Source organism: Podarcis bocagei, assembly GCF_964188305.1.
Source record: "Podarcis bocagei genome assembly, chromosome: 1".
Lineage (NCBI taxonomy): Eukaryota > Metazoa > Chordata > Lepidosauria > Squamata > Lacertidae > Podarcis > Podarcis bocagei.
Genome location: NC_138125.1, coordinates 109,095,091 through 109,121,596, shown reverse-complemented (window position 1 = coordinate 109,121,596; position 26,506 = coordinate 109,095,091). Strand labels below are relative to the sequence as shown.

The following is a 26,506-nucleotide window of genomic DNA, read 5'->3' as shown; positions in this document are numbered from 1 at the left end:
AATAAAGTGCTGTCTGAATGCAACCTTCTATATTTGTTTTAAATTCAACCAGCCCAAAGTGTTTCAATGCATGCCACATACTGGGACCACAGAGCAAGTAGCATGGGGTTCACATTTAAGAGTCTTAAAATGGAAGTAAGCCAGTGTTTGAATAAAGACACACCATTTAGAATTTTGAGTAAAGCTCAAAAACTGATTTTCATCAAGATCGTGAACTTTTCATTTTTTTTAAAGAATACTAAACTTTAAAAAAAATATTTTTATTGAGCAATTTCAACATAACAAATTGTCAAACCGTATAATCACAGACATCGTTTCCCCCCTTCCCCCCTTCCATCCCTCCCTCCCCCCTCCCACCCACCCACCTAGGACTTCCCTCACCTCCTCTCTCTGATTTCTCTGCACGTATTATTCTCTGCATGTTATAAAATTGTATATATCCTTAATTATCTATCTATCATGTTATAAACCAATAAATTTGTGTATGTTTATTCAAAACCTGCCAAGGAGTCCAGTTCATTTTGTTGTCTTTTTAGATAATTTGTGAAAAGCTCCCATTCTTCCTTAAAGCCACAGTTGTCCTTGTCCTGCAGTTTGTATGTCAATTTGGCCAGTTCTGCATAGCTCATCAATTTTTATTGCCTCTGTTCTTTCCTTGGGATTTCCTCATTCTTCCATCCTTGTGCTATCAAGACTCTTGCTGCTGTTGTAGCATACATAAACAAGTTATTTGTTTTTCTTGGCAGGTCTTGTCCTACAATCTCTAACAAAAATGCTTCTGGTTAGAATACTAAACTTTTATCTCCTCTCCGTGTGCAACTCAACCAGCACAAACTTGGTTTTACTTGGTGGTGTTCACCCAATGATTAATTATCTTTTCAGGTCTAACGTGCGTGTGCCAGTTGTGTGAAAAAACAAACTTCACCTGTGAAACTGAGGGCGCATGCTGGGCTTCTGTCATGCTAACAAAAAATGGTAGACAAGAAGTAATAAAGGCGTGTGTCTCCCTACCACAACTGAAAGCACAAATCTTCTGCCACAGTTCTAAGAACATAACCAAGACAGAATGCTGCTATACAGATTTCTGCAACAACATCACCATTCACCTGCCCACAGGTAAGCTATGCTTGTTAGAGTAAAGAAATCTGCTACTATCCTATGCTTAGCTGGGAGTGCTTCCCATTGAACCCAATGAAACTTGCTTCCTAGTCAGTGTGCATAGGGTTGACCAGTTAGAGTAAAACCAAATTGTGGGGTTTTTTGTTTGTTAAAACACTATTTCGCAAAATCTGTTAGTACAAATTTGAAACCTGCCAAATGAATGATTAGAGGTACAACTCTTTTCTTTTTTTCTTTCCTGGAAATTCCTGTCAATTGTTCAAGGCAAGATTTTGGATTTTTGTTCTTGCCTTGATAAAAGGGTGGCAGATGTCATAGGCAGCAGGGCTCCCACACCTTTAATAGTTGTGCAAAACAGGGAATTTCAGCCTGAAAGTAGCACCTGGTGATATTCCCTCTTCCAGAACCCTTGGCGTGTGGACTGAACAATGTGGGTGGAGATGCTTCTTCAGGTATACTGGGCTGAGGCCGTTTAGGGCTTTAAAGGTCAGCACCAACACTTTGAATTGTGCTCGGAAACATATTGGGAGCCAGTGCAGATCTGTTAGGACCAGTGTTATATGGTCCTGTCAGCTCCTCCCAGTCACTAGTCTAGCTGCCACTTTCTGGATTAGTTGTATTGCAGTAATTCTAGCTCTTTAGCCCCACTTCTACGGAGCTTGTGAGTTTTTTGTGCCCCCCGCCCAGTCACATCCCTCTAGGCAAATCCGTGAACTTTAGTAGCACTTTAGAGAATTAATGTAGCACAGCAGCCATTTCTATAAATGATTATAATAAAGTGCTGTAGCTATAAAGATTATTTAACTTAAAACTTGACTTTGACCTTTTTCAGTCATTCGTGTGTGTGTGTGTGTGTGTGTGTGTGTGAGAGAGAGAGAGAGAGAGAGAGAGAGAGAGAGAGACGCTCTCTCTCTCTTAGGCAACAAGATTGTAAATGAAGTATTAAAGGAAAATAGCTATGGTGGTGAGGGGACAAACAGAATTTTTTTAAAAAGCAGTTTTTTAAAATAGTCCTTGGAGGCTATTTTGAATTTCATGTGAAGTACAGTGGTACCTCAGGTTAAGTACTTAATTCGTTCCGGAGGTCCGTACTTAACCTGAAACTGTTCTTAACCTGAAGCATCACTTTAGCTAATGGGGCCTCCTGCTGCTGTCACGCCGCCGGAGCACGATTTCTGTTCTCATCCTGAAGCAAAGTTCTTCACCTGAGGTAATATTTCTGGGTTAGCAGAGTCTGTAACCTGAAGCGTATGTAACCCGAGGTACCACTGTAGCATCATTCTAAACGCTGCAGATTTTCCCTTCTGTTTGCTGTATTTCTGGTTTTTGTTCTATGTGTACATCAGGCTCACATTCCCGCCCTGCCTTCAAACTGCAACCCTATATCTGGTGTTGCTTAGCTTCCTCTTTTCTTGACCTTGCCTTGACCCAACTTTTGGTTCTTATGAATGGCATTGCAGGGAGTTGGGCTAGATGGCTCTTTTGGTCCCTTCCAGCTCTGCAATGATTCTGTGATCACTCCTTCAAATAAGAGGACTATCTTATTTAAAGTGGGACACTTGCGAGAAGGCCAAATAAAGAAGGGAGTAAAGAAGCCCTCAGTTGAGATGTACACGAGGTATGTGCCAGTTTAGGTAGAATCCTACAATGCAAGAATTTGTCCTTCAGCAATGAACTGGCATCAGGAGAAAAGACATATGGCTGTGGTTTTGTCAGAGTTACAGACTCTTCAGCTGCCCTGGCAGGCTGACGAAGGAGTTGCTTCCACCAGGCTTCAACTCATTCCCCTCATTATCACAAGACCGATCGGGAAACTGCAGAATGCCCTCACAGGTTACTTACCGTACACCTTTAAAAAGTTTAAATACAGTGGTACCTCGGGTTACATACGCTTCAGGTTACAGACTCTGCTAACCCAGAAATAGTACCTCGGGTTAAGAACTTTGCTTCAGGATGAGAACAGAAATCGTGCTCCGGCGGCGCGGCAGCAGCGGGAGGCCCCATTAGCTAAAGTGGTGCTTCAGGTTAAGAACAGTTTCAGGTTAAGAACGGACCTCTGGAACGAATTAAGTACGTAACTGTACTAGCATTTACATCAACCTTCCCCAAGGTGTGGCGCCTTACAGGTGTGGTTGATTTCTACCTCCCGTCAGCCCAAGTCAATATGGCCCAATGGTCAGGGATGATGGGAGTCCTAATCTAGCAACATCTGGAGGAAGCTGCCTCCAACTTTGGAAAGCCTGATTCATAGTCATAGAAATAAAGCACTATGGTTCTGCCACTGCTAATGCAACAGTCGGGGTTTTATTTATTTAATTATCTATCTATCTATAAAAGTAATCATATACTACTGACTCATCTAAAACATCTAAGCAGCGTACAGTTAATATAAAATCTCAGTAAACACAAGGAATACACACACACACACACACACACACACATATAAATGCAGAGGTTGGGGACCTTTGGAGTTGTGTGCTGGCTAGGATAGCTCCGTCAGTACAGCATGAGACACTTAATCTCAGGATTGAGCCCCACTTTGGCAAAAGATTCCTGCATTGTGGGGCGTTGGACTAGATGTGCCTCGTGGTTCCTTCCAACTCTACAGTTCTGTGATCTCTGCCGAATCCTACCCCCTTTGCAAATTGGGGTGGGGGTTACGATTGCTCTCTGCCTCCTGCCTTGAGCACAGAGGGATTTTATATGAAGAAGTGCTCCTTGCTCCAAAACACGATTCGCTTCCAAAGAACCGTTGCTGAGGGCAGCTTTGAAGTGCGATTGTGCAGAGGCACATTTGATAGAACATCTCTGGGTGTTTCATTTTCATACTGTGTTTATTTTGCTGTTAATGTTTAATTATTGTTGATTTCTTGCTTCAGCTTTAACTGTTGCTTTGTCACAGGAGAGGGTTTCCTTTTTCCTTTCGGTAGTAACAAGGTGGTTTGTGGTCTGCCTGGAATTCTGTGTAGAATCTTGTGTTGCCTCATGGTAGGGTGAATTAAGATGCATAGAAATCGGAGGGCTGCCCTGCCTTTGGGTGGCTGGACTTCATTGTGGCCATGAGATTATGACTGAGACGCTGGAGTGTGGGGCAACCCTCTGGGCCATGACTGACTCAGAAAAAAAAAGGCGGAGTTGGTTAGGCTGTCATTCAGCCTGACGTTTCACATTCCAACCAGCAGAGGGAGACTAGCAACATGAAACTGGTGAACAATTCAGATACCATATTTTTCGCTCTATAGGACGCACCAGACCATAGGACGCACCTTGTTTTAGAGGGGGAGAACAAGAAAAAAAAATTCTCCCCCTCTCTGCTCAGCGCCCCTTCAGCGAAGCGGCAGGAGAAACGGAGCCCCTTCCATTTCTCCTCCCGCTTGGCTGAAGGGGCGCTGCGCAGCTCTCCCTCTCTGCTGAAGCCAGGAGAGTCTTGCTCTCCCGGCTTCAGCAAAAGGAACCCGAAGCCTGCGGAGCACAGCGGGAACTTGCACTGCGCTCCAAAGGCTTCAGGCAGCTATCCCTGAGGCCTGGAGAGTGAGAGGGATCGGTGTGCACCGACCCCTCTCACTCTCCAGGCTTCAGCGAAAGCAATGCGAAGCCTCCGGAGTGCGAAGGGAGCACTTCTGCTGCGCTTCAGAGGCTTCATGTTGCTATCGCTGAAGCCACGGAGCCTCATTCGCTCCATAGGATGCACACACATTGCCCCTTAATTTTTGGAGGGGAGAAAGTGCATCCTATAGAGCGAAAAATACGGTATATGGGACATAGAGTATGGGTGTGTTTGTGTGCATGTATTACAGAGTACTTCTGTTGTGATATTAGTTACCACGGAATATAGGACATCTGTCCTTAAACATGGGTTTAGCTTAAATGGGTTCCAAGTTCAGCTTCTGAACTTGGATCGGCTATGATCACACCATATTTTATTTAATTTAACTGACCAAAAATGAAGGGTGATCCATCAGCCATGGTTCAGTGTCCAAGCCCCAAGGTGTGTGGTAATGGTTATTCTCCACTGTGAGTGAAGTACGATTAAGTCACACTCTGGGTGTGAATTCAATGGATGCAACCAATGACCAGTGCTGACTCTCGCCAGGTCTTTTGTTTAGCCGGAACTCCGTTCCGGCACCTCTCAGGTGGGCACCATTGCCATTATAAGAGAACAAGGGAGGCCTTCATGGAGAGTTCTGGCTCCTCTTTTTCTAGAAAAATAGCACTGAATATCGCCACATGAATATTTCATGTTCATCAACCGGGGGTTGGGGGGCAGCCTTAATTATTAGCTTCTTATGCTGCCAGTCTCTGACATTTGTGTGACCCCTGTGTTATGTTGATCTGTGAAATAAGTGGTTTCAGAAGCCAAGGCTTTTTAGAGCCTTTTTAGAGAGATAGGTAGTAACACTTGTATATTACAGAGCATATAGATGCCGCTCAGCCCTAAGTCAGGGATAGTCAATGTGGTGCCCTTGAGATGTTGCTGCAATACAGTTCGCTTCATCCTGGACTACAGCTCCCATACGCATGCAGGTCCTCCAGCAGGTGATGGTGGCATATCCCAACCTGAACTGATATGCAATTCTGGAAGTAAGTACAATTGGATCCAGGAGAACTAAATGTGTTTTAAGAGCGGGGGCATGTGACTCCAGCTTCCTATTAAGAATAAACCATTTTGGGATAAATTGCTGAATTGGCAAGACCAATTGGGAACTCCTGGCCGATGAGCTGCCCCATTACCTCTGGTGTTCTGCTGCTTGCACACTTCTGCTAGGATGATAATAACAAAATTTTTAAAATTCTGATAAAAATAAAATAAAGCACCCCAGCAGCCCCAAAAGGTATGAAAAAATGTGAAGAAGTGAGATTGAAAACTGCACTAAAAATAGATGTATTGGAACAGATTACATCAAAATAGATGTATTTATATGCCTAAATAATGTGTGGCGGCTCAACACCTTTCAGTGTTGTTCATTACAGTTCTCCCGTCTCTTATAGTGGTCTGTCAAGGCAAACTGTTAGCACAAAGTGTGGTCTGCTTCTTTTACTTCTATATATGTTGCAGAATAAATAGCTCTCTGTGGCTTTAGTACGTTATCTACAAGCTATGCTAAGAAGGTATTGAGATCCAGAAAGGGATCCTTCTCTCTCTCTTCTCTCGCAATCTACACAGAAGTCAGCCCTGCTGAACTCAATGGAATCAGGTATAGGATTATCTTAACAGTAAGACCCATTAAGCTCAATGGGGTTTGCTTCTGAGGAAAGACCCACAGGATGGTTAATGTTCCTATGCCACCAGGCTCTAGAAAATAGCATTAATATAAAGCAATGCTGCACAGCAGCTGTAAGATATTTTTCGAGAGGCTGAATTCATAACATCAGTAGGGAGAGGAAATGTTTCCAATGAAACCAACATTCACAGTTGAGAGGAGGTGATTCCATTTGAGAGCCTTTTTGTGTGATGGGGTGGTGTTGGGTTTTTAAGCTATGCTATGTTTAAAGCTGATAGAAAACTGTGAAGTGTGTGTTTTTCCTTGCCTTTAGAAATAAAACTTGATAATAGTTTTGTGTGACTGGCGCTATTTGCTTGCAAGCATGCAGTTTTCACCAAAGCCATTTGCGTGCTGTGCTGTTCCATAAAGGATCTGCTTTAATCTTTCTTTTCATTGTGGAGGATTTACCTGGTCAGTGTGGGAGACTAGAGATGCTGATGATGCTAACCTTTCCTTTTGATGCTTCTTAAAGCATGGAGGCGATATTGCACAGCGGCAGTGTGTGCGTGCTTTGACTGGTTAGAGCCCAATAATCAATCCCTGGCCTCTCCAGCTAAAACAAAAAAGGGAGCAGGCTAAGAAGAAAGACTTACTCCTTTGAAAGCTGCAGCCATCCAAATAATATTGGACTGGATGGGACAGGGGTCTGACATAGTATAAGGCAGTCTTTCTCAACCTCTGGGTGCCCAGATGTGGTTGGACTACAATTCCCATCACCCCTAGCTAGCAAGGCTAGAGCTCAGGGATGATGGGAGTTGTAGTCCAACAACATCTGGGGACTCTTTTTATATATACATTTATTTTGCGGTCTGCAGTTTTGTATAAGAAGCTGCACTTTCTTTATGCCATGTTTGTGCTAATAGAACATCTTCCCGATACAAGTAAACGGGATTCCACCAATCAGATTAGAATAATCACATGTGTAGCAAACTGTTTGCCTCCTCTCTGGTTTATAGCACTAATCTGCTTTACATTGGTCTGATCTTAGTAAAGAATGGGCAGCCTGATTTGTTGCTCGCTATCTTAGCAGAGAGCGAAGCTGCGGAGACCTAGAGAGCTAGATCTGCTGTCTTTTTGGAGCAGTTGAAATAATGCAAGAGGCTAGAAGATTGGGCAGAGGCCAGTTCCTATAGCACAGTTCACCATGCCCTTGAATTGCTGTTATGAATTCCAGCATCTCAGAGATTCTGGCAGAGAATTCCGTCCTCTGTAGCTCAAGACACCCGACACCATAGTTGGTCGCATGCAATAGCCACACAGATGGCTGGGAAGTTAGCACAGGTTGTGAATCTTTGAATTTGGATGGGGCTGAGACTTAAGCATCTAGTGTGGTACAAAATAAGTTCATCAGCTCAAATACATAATTATGGGGAAGCCAGAAATTAACGCTGGATCCTGGCAACAGTAATTCATGATTTTTTATATTTTTTTTTAGCAGTGGTTTGGAGAATTACAGTGGTACCTCGGGTTAAGAACTTAATTCGTTCTGGAGGTCTGTTCTTAACCTGAAACTGTTCTTAACCTGAAGCACCACTTTAGCTAATGGGGCCTCCCGCTGCCGCTGCATGATTTCTGTTCTCATCCTGAAGCAATGTTCTTAACCTGAGGTAATATTTCTGCGTTAGCGGAGTCTGTAACCTGAAGCGTATGTAACCTGAAGCGCATGTAACCCGAGGTACCACTGTATATTAAAATTCTTACATCCACTTCTGGATGCAGCTGTCATTCCCAAGGTTAATTAGGCAGAAAGAATAACTGTTAATTCAGTATGTTACAGTGAAGATAATGCCTTGGGAAGTGGTCACATTCAATTAAAACTGGGTCCCATTTGTTTATTTGTTATTTAAAATATTTGCCTTAAAGCCCACGTACACACACACACCCCATTTCTGATTAGGGTTAACAGAGAGGCCTGTCACTGACAAGCCTGTTCATCCGTATCCAGATTGACAAGGTTCCGTTAGTTCAGTTCAGAAAACATGAGTCCAACCCAAGGTTTATAGCTCACACCCTGGTTTACCCACCTCCTCACAAACCATGTTTTGTAACCTAACTCGTGTTCAGATGTAATGCCAAAGCGTTATTTGTCTTTCTTTCTGAATGCAGCCGTTGTCTGGTGAGGAAAATGCTGGGATTCAAAATCCTTTGGATACCTGTGAAACTAGTTTATGAATGTTTGCTCAGGAGCAACTCCCAAATTGCTCCATAACCATGTAGTTTGCCTGGTCAACTGTTTTGCAGCGGCAGGGATTGTGTGTACGTGTTACTGAAGCTAAGCAAAGAGTCCTCTTCTGATAAACTTCAGATATGCTGTGGCCTTTGCTCAAGCACAGGCAACCCCTCTCAAAGTTCTGTTTTGAGGAACATGAAAAACAGGCAAGTGTGTTGTTCATTGATGAGAGCCTTGGAACCTGCTTTGTATGCTGAACCAGGCCAGTATTTCATAAAAGTAATATTTAATTACCCAGACTGGTAGCATCACCAAATATTTGCTCCAAACTTGCTTACTGAGTATCAGGGTACCACATGCATGAAGCTGGGAGCATTCAGCTTCTGTCCATGGTTGCCTTGGGTTGAGCCACCTGGAAGGACCATTGGTCAATTTAGCTCAGCAAAGCAGACTGATTCGGTACAAGGGAGCTTCCTTTGCTCTTTATGACTTAGTAAACATTCCAAGTAAGCATGCATAGCTTGATGTTAGAAGCTCTGTGTGTCTCTTTAAAAGCCCAACCCCTTTTAAATGCGCATTAGTGGAAAATCTCCCCATTACTCCCAGTAGCCCCTTCATCTTCCCTCCTCTCCTGTATGATGTTGCAAGCGATACCCTACAGAATGATGCTGTTTGAACCAGGGGCAGGGAACCTGTTAGGGAAGGTCCATAGATAGCTCAGTGGTAGAGCATTTGCCTTGCATGCAGAAGGTCCCTGGTTCAATCCCTGACATCTCCAGGTAATGCTGACAATGGCCCCTGTCTGAAACCTGGGGAGCCACATTTAGTGAGCTTCAATAAGGAGCTAGATGGGACAACTGTCTGACTTGGTGTAAGGAAGTGCTGCCTTGTTGATTCTCCTCGACTTCTCAATGGCTTTTGACACCATCAGCCATGAAATCCTTCTGAATAGGTTAGGTGTGGAAGGCATTGCTTGGCAGCAGTTCCATTCCTGTCTGGATGACTGTTTCCAAAAGATGGCACTGGGAGACTACTGCTCGACCCTTGAATTCTGCTGGGTTCTGTTATTTCTCCCATGCTGTTTTAACATCTACATGAAGCAACTGGGATAGCTCAACCAGAGATTTGTCCGAGGCATTGGCAGTATGTGGATGATGCTTTATTGCTCGCTCATCAGACTGGTGACTCAGGAGAGGGCATTGTGTGGCAGCCCTTAAACTGTCAGGCTCCCTCTCCACAGGCGCGTGGCTAACATCTTCACTGCGTAGCAATTGCCATATGCTAAAAGTGGACCTCTTTATCCTGGACTTTGACCATTACGGTTTTCTGTTTCATGGGCCCCACCTCTTTTACTGGATTTCTACTCTATTATTCCATATGGAATGGGGTTGCTTATTTTATCATTGTAATGGCTTTATCTGTTTTTATAACTGTATATGGTCTTCTGTTGTTGTAAATTGCCCTGGGACCTTAAGATGAAGGCAGGTAAGTAAATGAATGAGGATCTTTTGTCATCTTTGTCCAATATGCCAGCTGCAACCTTACCTGGGCGAGAATAGCTTGGCCACAATTACCCATGCTTTCCTCACTTCCTGTTTAGACTAATACAGTGCGTTGTACATGGGGCTGCCTTTAAAAAGGGTCAGGAAACTGCATTACTTCCCAAAGAACAAAACTGGTACTGGGCAGTTTAATTACACCTGTGTTTTTGTCAGCTGAGCTGTAGTTGGCCAAGTAGTATTTTTATCCGTTAAAAAACCTTATCGGGCTTGGACCAGGTAACCTGAAAGATCTTCTCCCAGATATACCTACCCAAACCTTAAAATCCTCCAGTAGGGCCTCCAAGTGCCTCTACTGAATGAAGTGCTATCTCAGGCTTTGGTGAAGAAATGGGTTTGTAGTAAAACTTCAGAATATCCTTCTACGCCTGCAACCCTAAACATACTTGTTAGGGAGCAAGTCTCACTGAGATATTTCTGTGTAAACAGGCATAGGCTTACCTTGTAAATTCACTTAAACTTTTGTAGTTAGTGCTTCAAGCCAGGGGTCTGCTTTAACATGCGCATGTTAAAAGCACTATTGTGTACTAATATGTTTTCCTGCTAGTAATTGAAATTGGATTACTATTGCTTTATGTCATATATTGGTTGCTTTTAATTTACCTTGCCCTTCAAAGGGCTGTTTTCAACTGCATAGCAACCAAATTTCCTATTCCATTGCTTAAAAGTGGTCTTCATTAGCAGAACATGGTCAGTGATTCATTCAGTACTTCAAATCCATCAGGCAGATATTGGATCACTCATCTGGTTGCATGTTAATTTATAAACAGCTTCTGTTTTTGAACCCTAAATAACTGGGTAGGTATTTAAATAGGAGCTGGAAGACCTGTTTTGTTTACCGTTGTCCATTAGTGGCCTCAGTTAGTCACCAGGAGATTTTATGTATCCTAATTCATAAGCTGTAAACATGGTGATGGTGCAATTTTTCCTTTAGTTTTGGCCAGACTTTGATCATTCCACAGTTTGGCTTTATTGAGCTGTTAACTTTTTTATTGTATTTCCAGCGTAGTTCAAGAGTTTATCCTCATCAGACTTTTGTTGCCTCTGATGACCTGTCATTGAGTATCACGATGTAGTGTTAAAAATAAATTTTCTGTGTAATAGACAGAACGTTCTGTTTCCCAGGATTTCTTCCGCCCCACCCACCTCCAGACAGAGGCATTATCTCTTGATCAAATTCTCAGGGGACTGGTGTCTGAAATCCTAAGCAAGTTTACTCAGAAGTAAGTCCGATTAAAATAAGTGGCCCTTCCTTCCAAGTAAACATCCTGGGCTATAAGGAAGCAGCAAAGGCTATTATTTCTAACATGGTGAAAATGTAATCTCCACTGATGCAATATTTGAGGATACTATAGACACAGTTATGGATGAATACCACCACTGATGGATCAAACTACAGACCCCTTTTGTTTAGCAGTTGTTCAACAATATGCTTCCCACAGTAAGAACATCAGAGCCCTTCAAGTTAGACCAGGCTAGCCTGCAAGCAGGGTATGAGCACAACAGCAGTCTTTTGACACTCCCTAGCAACTGGTCTTCAGAGTCACATATCCTCTGGAACTGGTGTGGGGAGAGTAATATACCTTCCATGACCAGTAAGCACTGATAGCCTTATATTCCATGAATTTACCTAATTTTCTTTAAAAGATGGCCAAATCGGTGGCCATTTCTGGCTCTTGTGCAAGCGAATTCCAACATTTAGCTATGCAGTGAGTGGGGGGGGGGGGGGGACAAGAGAGAGACATTGCACAAACCTTTGTAAACCAAGAAAATCTTTAATAAAAATACATTTTTAAAAAGCTATGCAGTGCGCGAGGAATTGCTTCCTTTTGTCAAAAGAAAATTTTAAAAAATTCCTTCCAGTAGCACCTTAGAAACCAACTAAGTCAGTTCTTAATCTCCCACCATTCAGTGTCATTGGATGTCCCCAAGTTCTAGCGATATGAGAGAGGGAGAAAAAAACATCATTTCTCCGTCCACTTTCCCCAAACCAAGCATTGTTTTATACACCTGTATTGTATCACCCCTTATTTGCCTCTTTCTACAAAAGCCTGCCTGGGATAGCTCAGTTGGTAAAGCATGGCTCTCTTAACTTCAGGGTCGTGGGTTTGAGCCCCACATTGGGCAAAAGATTGTGGCCCCTCCCAATTCCATGACTCCGTGATTCCACGCAACCTATCCACAAAATGGAGTTGCCTCAACCCCAGGGTCTTTTTTTCCTGAATATCCTTTTTGAGGTGAGGTGAACAGAACTGTAGGCAGTATTCCAAGTGTGGCTGCAACCTATAATATTGGCCGTTCTTATTTTCAATTCTTTTCCTAATGATCCTAACCAGGCTAAAAAAGTGTTATGTTTTTGTTTACAAAGCTCTAAACACAAATTGTGCTTTTCCAGGTAAGCATTCCATGCACGGCACATCGGGTTGACACATACTATGTGTCCACTGACTCATGTGGCATGATCATGGCAGCATGGCACCCATCTGGTGTACTAATGCCATGGCTAAATACGTTGATGCATGTGATAAGCACCTTCTAAACATGACAGGACCCCCTTCATGCAAAGGCGGTGAGGCAGCAGTGTAACTGTGCCACTGCTCTCAAGCCATGTAGATTCTTTGGCCCTGCTCTGACATCCACACATGGAGCATGAAGATTTCCCTTTCCTAGACCTCTGCACTCAACACATGGTTGAGTGGTGTGGCATCCTTACCTCTTCAGCTTGTGGACAGACTCTCCTTCATGTGAAGGGGGCTAAGGTGTCAGTGGGAAGATTTCTGCTCATGTCCCATGCCCATCAGACCTCTGGTGATAAGCTTATCAGTGATGACATTCCACCCACTGAGTGGTTTGTTTACAGAAGCTGAGTGCTTGGCAGCACACGACAAAGAAATTGGCTAAATTGAGGGCAGTAGGTGTCACCTCATCACACTGTATTCTGCAGCCAAATTTTAGCCGGGTCCTTTTGATCCCTGCCTTTGTTCTGCCTTAATTTGTTGTGCTTTTTTTTAAAAAAAGAAGCAAGCACTCTTCTGATTGTTCTATGCTGCTGTGAAATAGAACCCCCGCCCCTGCCCCCCTGGAAATGTTCACTAGATGCATGTATGTAGTTATCTGATCTGGTTTAAAAAAGACTTGCATTGTGAACCTGTGGTGTAATTTATTTGCACAGTAGCTGTCCAAAGAAGAGGGAGAGGCTGCTTAGCCAATTCTGTGTCAATAGGCTGGCCCAATAGGCATCACCAAAAAAGGAGGACAAACGTTTCCATAAGCCAAGCTATAGGCATAGAGGCAAATTCAGAAACCATTATTGTCAGCTAAGTAGAAATGAAACACTTTCCCTACTCTTGCTCCCCCCTCTTTAAGGCTCTTTATCTGTAAAGCAGACTTGGAATGGATGGCTCCTTGAGGACTTAACCATGTGAACATGCGTCCTACTTTACAGAGGATTAACTACCAGAACTGACCTCTTGTATTAGTTGCCATTTTGAACATATCTAGACACTTATACATTTGCCTCTTGTTTGAACTGTTTCCCCCCATTTTGTGTCACATCTTCTAGGCCCCATTTCTTCACTTGCAGTGGAAGCATTGGACCTTTTCTGTGCTTCTGGCATAAAACGACAACCTCCAGGCTGTGTGGGGAGAAGCACATGCTCTGGCCCTTCCCCACCACAGCAGAACTTGGGATAATACTGGTTGTGGGGTGTGGGTGTGTATGTATATGTGTGTGTGTGTGTAGTTGCACCATAGGCTCCTGGGACTTGTCAGATTATTCCAGTCACTTTGGAAAAGCATGACAAAGAGATACCTGTTTTATTATTTGTAAAGTGCTTAGGAGAAGTCTAAGCACTGGTGAATTGATGTTGATGAGGAGTGAAGACTTTGGAATGACCTGGGTCAAATCCACATCAAGCATTTGGAGTCTCCTTCTTTGGAGGTCTTTAAGCAGAGGCTTGACAACCATATGTCAGGAGTGCTCTGATGGTGTTTCCTGCTTGGCAGGGGGTTGGACTCGATGGCCCTTGTGGTCTCTTCCAACTCTATGATTCTATGATTCTATGATTTATAACCCTTTAACAATCGTGCCTCCCCCTGCAAAGAATACTGTGTGTGTGGTTTGGGAACTGCACAGCCAGGGAAAAAACAATGCTGTCCAGGGTTGTAAAGACTGCAGAGAGAATAATTGGGTGCACTCTTCGCACCTTAGATCAAATCTATGCTGTCAGGTGCCATTAGAAAGCTGCAGAGATAGCACAGGATAGTATGCACCCCGGAAATGATCTCTTTCAGTTTCTGCCTTCTGGAAGAAGGTATAGGGTTATAAAGACCAGGACTAGCTGCCTGAGAAACAGTTTCTACCAAATGCAATTCTGGTTCTAAAAGCAGTATAAGGGGTCTCTATTGTATATTGTATTTTAAAATGGGGTTTCAGAGTTTTTAGGGGTTTTTGAATGTCTTATGTAGATTTTCAATTTCATTGTTCTGTATGGGACAATGATAATAAAGATATCATATCATATTGTATTGTATTGTATTGTATTGTATTGTATTGTATTGTATTGTATTGTATCGTATCGTATCGTATCGTATCATGTCAAACTGTAGTTTGCCCCCCCTGAGCTACAATTCCAAGCTGCTTTAACACACTACAGTTCCCAAGTTTTTTCAGGGAAACCATGCCCTTTAAACATACGGTATGGATGTGACCATGGAGTTCGATAACCAAGACAGCCACGTTCTCAACTTTCTCAATATAATGTCAATCCTTCTTGTCACTTCCAGTAAAAAAAAAAAAAAAAGTACATTTACATGCTCCTTTGAGAGCATAGTAGATTTGACAGATTTTGGTTTGTGTCTTTTTAAGGTCCAGATGCTGCAAGAAAATCAAAGCTGGGCCCTGTGGAACTGACGGTGGTTATAACTGTACCAGTATGTGTCTTGTCTATAGCTTTAATGCTGACTCTGTGCACACATCAAGGCAACAACTGCAGATTCAGGAAGAAAAGAAGACAAAACATTGAAGAGCCTCTGTCAGAATGCAGTCTGGTGAACCCAGGGAAGACTCTCAAAGATCTGATTTATGATATGACGACGTCAGGTTCTGGATCTGGTATGTGAGTGTGCGCTGTGGATTCTGTTGGAATTTCCCATGATGTGTAGCAGATTAAGGTAATATTCCAAGAGGCATAGTGCTAAAAAATCTCTCTGGAAGAGCCTGAAAATGGGAAGCGAAGGGGGTGAGGTATACTCCTGATAACTGGAAGTGCAAATAGAAAAATTGCTTTTAATCTGGTGTCTGTTACACAGCTGCATTGTGTCTACAGCTATGCAAAGAACAGGTGTCGCAGCTAGACATTAAAAATGCAAACCAAATAGTTTATTGTATTAACCGAAGGCCATAGCAACATTAAGAATCAATATTGCATAATGACCGGGGCAGTTTTGTGTAGCTTCTCTGTTAGAGTGAGGCATGCCTGCTTCTCAAGATGTGTTTCATGCAGTCTGTTTCATAAAAGACATGTATGCACATGAAACCATCTGGAGAATGTTAATCTTTCCCAACACATGTGTGAATATTCAAATAAGTAACATGGGGGAAAAACACCCTGAAATGCAGTTAGTAAGGCTGCTGCTTAGAATTGGTGTACTATGTGGAAAAATTATGTGCCCCCCCCCCCGCATGATAAAACTTCTGAAGTTCCAGGTAAGAGTTCCCTCAAAGGTGGTGATGGCTTTAGAAATGTTCATCTGACTTTAGCTTGCTTGCTTACTTACTTTGCCAAACCTTTATTAGGCATTACAAATAGGTAAAGGTAAAGAGAACCCTGACCATTAGGTCTAGTCGTGACCGACTCTGGGGTTGCAGCATTCATCTCGCTTTATTGGCCAAGGGAACTGGCGTACAGCTTCTGGGTCATGTGGCCAGCATGACTAAGCCGCTTCTGGCGAACCAGAGCAGCGCATGGAAACATGTTTATCTTCCCGCTGGAGGTATTTATCTACTTGCACTTTGACGTGCTTTCAAACTGCTAGGTTGGCAGGAGCAGGAACCGAGCAACGGGAGCTCACCCCATCGCGGGGATTCGAACTGCCAACCTTCTGATCAGCAAGCCCTAGGCTCTGTGGTTTAACCCACAGCGCCACCACATTACAAATACAGGCCATCATAAAACATCCATATATAAAAATTTAAAATATACACAAATAAACAGCCATGTAAAAATATGTAATGATGCGGATTTTCATTGGAGTTTCTTCCCGCTAAATAGTGCCATTCACCACTCTGAGAGATATTATTTACTTCAGCATATTCTGTGTCTTTCTCCACTGAGAGCTAAAGTTTGCCAGGGAAAAAAGTATCATCTTTGATATTCTGAGCAATATCTGACCGCAAGCCAAATGAGGAAGAGGTTGAAGACTTGTCAAGCTACAGTAGCTGAAGTCTCTGCAGCATTTCCAGACTATTCTTTATATGTCTGCGAAAGACAAATGTTTTGGCTTCAAAGGTCAGGCCTATGCTGACAATTCCTGGGTGTTTCCTGAGCCAGAAACTTTAAAACTGTTTTGAAATAAGTGTAGATTTAGATTAATCTTCTTGCTTAACACCATGCCTTGTGTGAAGTGAAGACACTGGGGCTGCAATCTAATTTCTTCCAAGCAGAGTGTCCTGAAGTCTTGGCATTAGACAGGGCTGATCTATCAATTGTTCACAAAACAGAAGTGATGGTACTTATGTCATTGTTATTTGATATCTTTGAAGAGCGCCGTTGTCATTCTCAGGGACTACTTTCATTTTCCATCTGTAAGGTTGTGACATTATCCCCCAAGTTATCTAATAATCAAGGGTTAAATCTGCTGTTGGTAATTCATTCTCCTTTTCTAGTGTGTCACTCTCAGGAGGGCCAGATCAAGTTTGCTTCTGAGGTGAGACTATGCCTGTGGGCTGCTAGTTGGTCCTGTTGCCCTTGGGTAGAAACAGGAAATGCCACTTGAAAATGACATACTGTAAAGCAGGGGTTATCCACCTTTTCGGACCAGTGGCATATTTCAAATTTTGAGAGAGTGCTGGGGACACCAGTCACAAAATAACTGCTATGAGGAAAGCATGGCATAACACAAAATGGTTGCCACAGGGAACGTGGCATAACACAAAATTAGAGACAGCCACAACTGATAACCTTATGCTTACAATGAGATATCAGCTATGACCTGCTGGTCCTGACTGAGAAGATCCCATTGGTTTTTACACACACACACACACACACACACACACACACACACACACACACACACTGTTGCTGTGTGATAGCCACAACAAGCATTCCTCAGTACCAGAAAGCCCATTTTTGATCCAATTCTGTTGGCACTTGCCATCTGGGTTTGCTATTAGATGGATAGATAGATAGATAGATAGATAGATAGATAGATAGATAGATAGATAGATAGATAGATTGCAACCAAAGAGCAATCCAGCTGTACCAAAAACAATGGGAGTTTTGCCACTGATTACAAGAAGATGTGGATTTCACAAATTGGAGATTGCCTCTGCGTATATATTGCACGTGTTGTAGATCAGTGGTAATTATTGGAGGGAGGGTTAAGAAAACGTTTTAATGCTTGTATTTCTTTTGTTAGGCTTGCCTCTGCTTGTCCAAAGAACAATTGCAAGAACAATAGTCCTTCAGGAAATAGTAGGAAAGGGTCGATTCGGCGAAGTCTGGCGTGGAAAATGGTGCGGAGAAGACGTGGCTGTGAAGATCTTTTCCTCGAGAGACGAAAGATCTTGGTTTCGTGAAGCAGAAATCTACCAGACCATTATGCTGAGGCATGAAAATATCTTGGGTTTTATTGCTGCCGATAACAAGGGTATAGTACTTCCACACCATTTCACAATGTTTGCCCTGTGCTAGATTAGCCCTGTGTTGTTATATTCTTTAAGAAAGCCTGGTTTGTTATGATTTGGATGATGTGATGCCAAGCGTAGTCCCACTCTGTTTATACTCCAGTACAAGCCTCCCCACCCCTGAGATTTTCATTGTAGGCACTTTCCAGGATTCCCTCACCAATGGAGGTTCAGTAGTTATAAAGAGAAAAGGCTTTCCCTGTATCCGTGTGCTGTATTTAGTTCCAACCCCACTAATTCTCATGGGTGGTGGCTTTTAGCGGTGCCCTTGGTGCTGTTATTAGTATTGCTTGTCACTGGGGTGCTGTTAGTGTGTCTCATCAGTGTGTTTAACAGTGAGTGAGCGTTTGATTTTTAATTTATGGTATTCCTTGTTATTTATTTATTACATTTATATCATGCCTTTCCTCTAAGGGGCTCAAGGCAGCATATCCCGTATGTTGCCCTTTGATCTTCACAATAGCCCTGTGAGGTAGGTCGGTCTGAGAGAGGGTGAGCAGGGATTTGAATCTGTCTCTCCACGCTCTCAGTCCAACACTCTGATCACTACAGCACACTGGCATGATACACTATATTGGATGCCAAACAATTATAGAAATATATAATTTAAATTAAATGCAAGAGCATGGGAATCAAGACTTGATTGCTTTGGTTTCCACAGAACTGTAGTTCTGCATTCTGCTGGGAACATTTTAAATGGTTTATAGCAACCCACTTAATTAGAAAACAGGTGTGAAGACAAGGGTACCATTCCAGATTTTGGCAGAGGGTGGGGGGGACAAGTAGTTTAATTATAATTATTTATTAATTTGTATACCTCTGAATGCCGAAATATTACAAAATATAGAAACCAATCACACAGCATTTTTAAAATACATACATTAAACATACAAAAGGATTAAAATACATAATAAAGCAATCTCACTAAAGTATTGAAATATCAGTGTCCATCATTAAAATATGTTTGTAGTGGGGCAAGGAAAAGAGATTTAGGAAGGTCGGAACATTTGGTTACATTTAAAGTTAAATTGCAAAACAAACAACTATCTGTCCGTATTTTAAGTCCATTCATTGTGGTACTTGGCATTTTTTAATACATCATTATAGCTTTCACAATGCAGCATGCTGTTAAGCCCATTGATTTCAAAGGACAAGGATGCTTGCCTTTGTGGGGATAATGAGCATAGAAGTAATTCTCTGATCAGATTCAGGTGTGGAATAATTGCAACTTGAGGTGCAAGACAGTGCCCATTACTAAAGGGTGCTATGCATTATGGTTATTAGTCTTGCACAATATTATTATATTATCCGTTTTCCAAACTTGAACTCTTGGAGCTCATTTGTAATTTCTGTTCTTTCATACATTTTAATCCTATGCTGGTGCTTGCCTCACATTTTCCAGCAATCATATGACTGCTGACCCAACTATCTGAGATACTTTACTAGAATATGCAGCGAGTTGTAGCTGTAATTTCCTATTGGGGTGGGGGCAGAACTAGCATCCATTCTCTTGAACACCTTAGGAGACATCACACACATGCCCTATAGAAAAGGGCATGTCAACAGATTTTTAAAGCTATTTTCTAAACAGATGGTTAGCATAGGTGGCATTCCTCATGACAATTCAGGTCCTGTTGAGGACTCAAGCAAAGGAGACAGATGGGCTGCAGGCAGCTCAAGAGTCCAGCCTTGAAACTTCCTCCTCTTCTTCTAATGACAAGTGGATCTTTACCAGTGATTTCCTTGCTATGTGGCTTACAAAATAAGATTTGCAACACAGTCCTATGCATGTTCACTTGGAGATGAGCCCCCACTGTCTTCAGTGGGACTTATGCCCTAGTAAGTGTGTTGGAGATTGCAGCTTTTTAGTGTGAAATTCCATTCTGGCATGAATTAAACTTTTCCTACAGTGTACAGTTCTGGTTGCTTCATCTTAAAAAGGATATTGTAGAGTTGAAATGGGGTCAGAAAACGGCAACCAAAGGGGGATGGAGAAATTCTGCTGTGAGGAAAGGTTAAAACATTTGCAACTCTTATGTATAAGGAAGAGTGACTTGGGGACATGAATTTGGGATCATCCAATGAAGCAGAACATTGAGAGGTTCAGGGCAGCCCAAAGAAAGTCCTTCTTCACACAATGCCTAGTTAAACCATGAAATTTGTTCCCACAAGAAGTTGTGATGGCCACCAGCTTAGATGGCTTCAAAAGAGGATGAGACAAAATTTGTGGAGCAGGGGAAGGCTACCAAGGCCGCTGGCCATATTCACTTTGTTCTCCCTCACTGTCGGAGGCCGTGGGCCTTTCTCTAAGTGCCACTTTATGGGGATCAGAATGCTCTTGTACTCATGTCCTGCATTTGGGCTTCCCATAAGCACCTCACTGGTCACTGTGAGAACAGGATGCAAGACTAGATGGGCCTTGGGCCTGATTCGGCAGGGCTCTTCTTATGTTCTGTATTGCCAAATATTCCGTTGCGAAAATAAATGGGCCTTGCAAAACGACTACCTTTAGAAAATATTTTCACCTTTGAGGGTTGCTGTGCTCTACTGCTACTTATTGTTAAATGCAGTTATGTCTCTCCACAGATAATGGGACTTGGACTCAGCTGTGGCTTGTCTCAGAATACCACGACCAAGGTTCTTTGTTTGACTACTTAAACAACAACACTGTAACAGCCAACGGCATGATCAAGATGACATTTTCCATAGCGAGTGGCTTAGCCCATCTTCACATGGAGATCGTTGGCACTCAAGGTAATGTGTTCATGTTTATGCAGTTACCTTCACATTAAGCTCACTTCGGGCAGAAGATGACTTGGATGAATGTTGGAGAAGTGAATGAACCAGGATTTGTTTGAATCATGATTATTTCTGCGCCTTCTTTGGCATCTTTGTGTATTAAATGAGCACAGTACATTTGGTAGATACATGTTTACAAAAAATCCCAACACTTTTAATATAAATGAGGGAGTTGGTGCCTAAATAGTAATATTAGTGTGGAAATTGCCTTCCACTCCCCTCTCCCCTACACAAAATTTTAATTTACATTGAAGAAGTGGGGAGAGGTATGTGGATGTGAAGCAACTGTGTGTGTAGGAATGTTTAGGGAGGCAGGAGAGGATATATTGTTTTCTAATATTCTTCCTAACTTGCATGCAAGTTCCTTTACTTAGCAGAGTTTTACATTCCCCCTTTTAAACACACAGCAGATAGCAGGTTGCAGACTTGTTTAAGCCTCTTACTATTAGATTCCTGGTATGTCCCCTTATATCCCTCTTCATAGAATAAAAACGCCACAATCTTGGCTTAGTTTACTCACATCATCAGTTCACAGTTGGATCCCTGAAGGCAGACTTAGTTACAAAGTATATACGTGTGGATGTATCCCATATAGGGATAATCCCAGTGTTCCCTGTTGGCAGCCAACAGAGCATTTCTAGCTAAAAAGCTGCTCCAATGATGGAGGAAGTCAAAGAGAGTGTGTGCGCTGCGTGACTTGCCCTTTTGTTACCTGGACAGGTAAGGTCACATGCAAAGGAAGTATGCCCCAGCCACGAGGAAACAGGAAGTTTTCAACTGGCTGAGCCCAACGTTCCCCTGCATGTCCACTCTAGGAAAACAAGGAATGTTGTACTTGACTGCTACTTATGTATCACATCCCATAGTATTGATAGATACATGCATGTAAAGGGAATTGTGTGTGGACTCTCTCTCTCTCTCTCTCTCTCTCTCTCTCTCTCTCTCTCTCTGTGTGTGTGTGTGTGTGTGTGTGAGAGAGAGAGAGAGAGAGAGAGAGAGAGGTTAATAATCTTAAGATCATCATTACTCACACACTCCCCCCTCCCCACTTAAGACAGCAAAAGAGAGTTTGTGTGCATTGTTCTAGCCCCACCTGCTGCTGGCATTACCCTTCGATGGAAAAAAGCTTCCCCAGCCCTGCTGTCAAGGATAGGGTGATAAACTTTTGAGTGTTAAAACAAGAGCTGAAAAAAAGTCGTATGAGCAGAAGACATTACTTCTGAATTTTTGTGGCTTACATTTACATACATGCAATGAACGTTTCTGTTAAACATATCAGTGGGTAATGTAAAGACATTGTGGGCATATTTTTTGTGCTTCGCAGGCAAACCAGCCATTTCCCACAGAGATCTGAAATCTAAAAACATTTTAGTCAAAAGGAATGAAACCTGTGCCATTGCTGACCTGGGACTGGCTGTCAAGCACGACTCTCTGTTGAACACAATTGACATACCTCAGAATTCTAGAGTGGGAACCAAGAGGTAAGTCAGTATGCTTGTAATAAATATTTCACACTCAAGAGGGTTGAGCTGGAACTCTACATGCATATGGCAAAAAAACCCCCAAAACTTTTCCCCCTGTGAAATGTCTCCCCATCCCCAGTTTGTTTCAGAGATATTTGAAGGGACTGGTGAAACGGGGTGAAATATGTTTCGCGGTCTCCTTGCCCTCACTCGGATTTGTCCACACGACATGCAGCAACATGTGTAACTAGGCAAATGAGAATCAAGATTCCAGTAGCCAAGAATCCTTCAAAAATTAATGTTGTATTACTCAAGGCTCACCGCATATCTGCCTTTATTACGGTCAAATGACACACTGCAAAATATGTGTATGTTACTGCTGTGTGTGATTGCATGCTCTCTTTTAAAATAGCAGCCACTGAGGGCAGGGACAGGACAATCAGGTAGGATGGAATTAACCCTTTACCCCACACCAAGTTCCCCTCAAAGAAAAGCTGTAGTGTGCCAGTCGGAGCTTCCCTCCTGACAGGCCCAGCGCTGGAGCTGCTTCATTAAAAGAAAGGAAAAACTCATGCAGTGCTAAACAGCAGGTTAATGCAGCTTGCAGTTTGCCCTCACTATTTCCTGTGCTGTGGAGGGCAGGGGGAGAAGCAAATACGCAAGGATTCCTGCAGTTGCTTTGAGATGACTTGAGCTCAAGGTTTGCTTTACTGTGTTATCTGAACCCAAGCTCATGGTTTACAATCTCCTGGACAAACCATAAGCTGTAAGTCATAGGAAAAACCTTAGTTGTAGCACATGGTTAATTTGGAGAGAGCTAATGCATGAGCCCAGGTTCAGACAATACACTAAGTCAAGTCATGGCTTAGTTCGGCACAGTACCACCATAGAACTGCCAGGTACAAGTGAAGTGGCCTCTTTGGCAGCCATGGTTTGACTTAGTGTGATGTACAAACTAGGCAGTACTGTTCTGATGGTCTACTGAATGTGCACAGGTCCAAGGGGTCAGGATCAGTTATTGAGATCCTGCCTCCCTCTTTAATGTTTTCATAATACATAAATGTTGATCTCATGAGAAGGGCTAAAGACCAACTCCCAGGAATTGGGAGACCTAACAAGAATGCCTTGAATCTTCTGCTTTCTCTCAAACAAGTTCAGTGTTTTAAAAATACCACATTTGTATTTCATTTTTATTTGTTGTCCCTTAATTTTAATCCTAGTTAACTAAACACACCTCTTTCTACCTCTTTGGTAAATATGAGTTTTGGTATCTCTGTATTTGAAAGGTACATGGCTCCAGAAATACTTGATGACACGATGAACATAAGTATCTTCGAGTCCTTCAAGCGTGCAGATATCTACTCTCTTGGGCTGGTGTACTGGGAGATATCCCGAAGATGCTCAGTTGGAGGTATAACCTATGTCTCTCTCTTTTTAATGCTCCAGACCCCTGCCATTGTGTTTTAAAACTATTCTTAGATAGCATAAAAACAGGGACATGTTTCATCCTGTTTGCTTGGCACTCAGTGCGGTTTCCAACACAGGAATAGGGTTGTGGAAGTATGTGTTACACATGGGAAGAAGGGTCTCACACTATGACTAGGGAGCAGAGCTATGCTGCTGTAGCATCACATGTGACTAGCTGTACCAATGCAGGCATCTGAAGAAGATCCCCTCTGCTTGCGGGGATGGGGGTGCTCTGTGTCCTAGACATGCAGTGGTACCTCGGGTTACAGACACTTCAGGTTACAGACTCTGCTAACCCAGAAAAAGTACCTCGGGTCAAGAACTTTGCTTCAGGAGGAGAACAGAAATCAGGTGGTGGCAGCAGGAGGCCCCATTAGCTAAAGTGGTACCTCAGGTTAAGAACGGACCTCCATAACGAATTAAGTTCTTAACCCGAGGTACCACTGTAGTGTGATGCTCCCTCACATGAATAATACCTAAAGACAGGGTTTTTTTTTTCCTCCTGGCACCTCTCAGTTGTGCACCATTGCCATTATAAAAAAAGAAGGGCAGCTCTCTTTTCTAGACAAATAACACTGTTTAAAGGCGGCTTATGAGTGACTGAAATAATCGGTGAGGAGGAAAGGAATAGTGGGGAGACTGGAGAATAGGAAATTGCACAACTGGTACTTTATTTAATTTTAAGAACATATACCTTCTTTCACCAGGTAAGTGGCTTACAAAATGTAACATTGTAATAAGGGATGCGGGTGGCGCTGTGGGTTAAACCACAGAGCCTAGGACTTGCCGATCAGAAGGTCAGCGGTTCGAATCCCCGTGACGGGGTGAGCTCCCATTGCTTGGTCCCTGCTCCTGCCCACCTAGCAGTTCGAAAGCACGTCAAGGTGCAAGTAGATAAATAGGTACTGCTCCGGCGGGAAGGTAAACGGTGTTTCTGTGCGCTGCTCTGGTTCGCCAGAAGCATCTTAGTCATGCTGGCCACATGACCCGGAAGCTCGGCCAGTAAAGCAAGATGAGCGCCGCAACCCCGGAGTCGGTTACGACTGGACCTAATGGTCAGGGGTCCCTTTACCTTTACTATGTAAACCAGTCAATGGAAGTGAGGAAGCTAACTAGATAAAATGGTTTTGCTAACCACCCCTCCTTTTTTTAAATGGGCTCCACCATGGCTCCGCTTGCTTTACTTGCATTTTCAAAGTAAAATTGTTAAAACTACTCCACGGACATGGAGCGGGAAGGGGAGAAGACACGTGCAGCTTGTCCACTGCTTATATCATGGGCACTCTTCAGTAGGTGCTCATAACTGCTCAGCGCTCATAGATTGCCATGGTAGTGGACATCACCCTAGTGGAAACTAAAGACCTTCTGTACGCCGGCTCCCTCAGCCAGTAAAGTGAGATGAGAGCCGCAACCCCAGTGTCGGCCACGACTGGACCTAATGGTCAGGGGTCCCTTTACCTTTAATAACAGAAGAGCATTGAGTTGCAAATATCATATGTATAAAATGCAACTATAAAGAGAACAGTGATCCTTGGTTGAAGGGCAGTATATCAATTTAAGAAATTAATAAATGACACCCCAGTAGGCCCCAGTAGGCCATTCAGCTGCTGCTTCAGGATTGGTGAAAACCAGAAGCCATCTACGATTGATTGTTGTTCTGAATCAAACTTCTGTCGGTGGTTCCCTGTGGTGGGAAAGGGGGTATTTCCTTCCTTAAACAAAACCAGCTTCCATGTCCAGTAGTTTTCCTGCACCTGTACTTCTGCAACCATTTAATATTGCTTGTACCCTTAACTTACCAGTAATCCTGGTAACTATGAGATAAAGCCAGTTGTATATAGTTACTATATTTGACAATATTAACATTTATTTATAGTAAGATTGTGAGCTTCAAATTACACACTTTGCTAATTTGTTACTGTCACCTTCAATACCAACAGCTTTTACACTACTGTTACCAGTACCATACAGCTTCTGGCAACTGCCCTTGTTAATTAATTAAGCCCTCAACACTATGGCTGAGGACTTTTGTTGAAGCCTCTGTTTTAACCCCTACTCACCTATTGAAGTGTGGGTCTGTTTCTGCTGTCTTGTCTTGGAAGACCTTCCTCTGGAGCTCCTACCAGGCGCCAGAGCCCAGCATTCCCAACTCCTCCTGCCCCTGTAGACAAGTTCTCCCTGTCAAGTGATTCAGCTACCCCAGCAAATCTTCAGCCATCAAACCACTTGGTCTTCCTCTCAGGTCTCCTTTCTTCTTCCTTGATCCTCTTCCTCTTCTGGCTGCCAACCAAGAACACCAGCACAAACCCACATGGACCAATCAGCACCCAAACATATAGACACTTCTTCTGCCGCCCCTTAGTCTAGCCCCAGCCCATCACACCATCTATCGTGGAATTCCAAACCTGCAGCCCTCCACCGCAATGTGCACGCTCTCTCTCCTCCTTTTGCATACTGAGAGTTCAATCTCCAACCCCTATCTCAGCTGTCACTTAAGGTTACTCAACTTGACCAAGACTTCCTGCATCAAACACATTGCCATACTAATTAAAGCACAGCATAAATGAACTCCACACACCCCCCCCCCAAACTCTTCCACAACCACAGGCTTGCATCTAGCTCAAGTGCAATGCTTTCTTTCGTCTTTGAGAGTTCTGGGTCAGTGCATCTGGCTATTAACTGGAAGGCTGGGGGTTCAATCCTGTGGACAGGATTCCTGCATTGCAAAGGGTAGGACTATATGGCCCTTGGGATCCCTT

General features: G+C 43.1%; 1 protein-coding gene across 4 annotated transcripts in view; it reads left to right on the top strand.

Annotated features, from left to right (window-relative positions):
* The window catches only part of ACVR1C (activin A receptor type 1C), a 44,891-nt gene that overhangs the window by 12,888 nt on the left and 5,497 nt on the right, over positions 1 to 26,506 (top strand). Inside the window, exons 2-7 of one of the 4 annotated variants that reach the window (XM_081187649.1) lie at positions 883 to 1,116; positions 14,980 to 15,225; positions 17,751 to 17,981; positions 20,605 to 20,772; positions 22,142 to 22,298; positions 23,567 to 23,691. In XM_081187649.1, coding sequence (XP_081043775.1) covers positions 883 to 1,116; positions 14,980 to 15,225; positions 17,751 to 17,981; positions 20,605 to 20,772; positions 22,142 to 22,298; positions 23,567 to 23,691 — 1,161 coding nt within the window. Of the gene's footprint in view, positions 1 to 882; positions 1,117 to 6,289; positions 6,315 to 11,316; positions 11,336 to 14,979; positions 15,226 to 17,750; positions 17,982 to 20,604; positions 20,773 to 22,141; positions 22,299 to 23,566; positions 23,692 to 26,506 lie in introns of those variants that run through there. The other 3 variants (XM_081187651.1, XM_081187652.1, XM_081187650.1) reach the window with 3 other exon arrangements.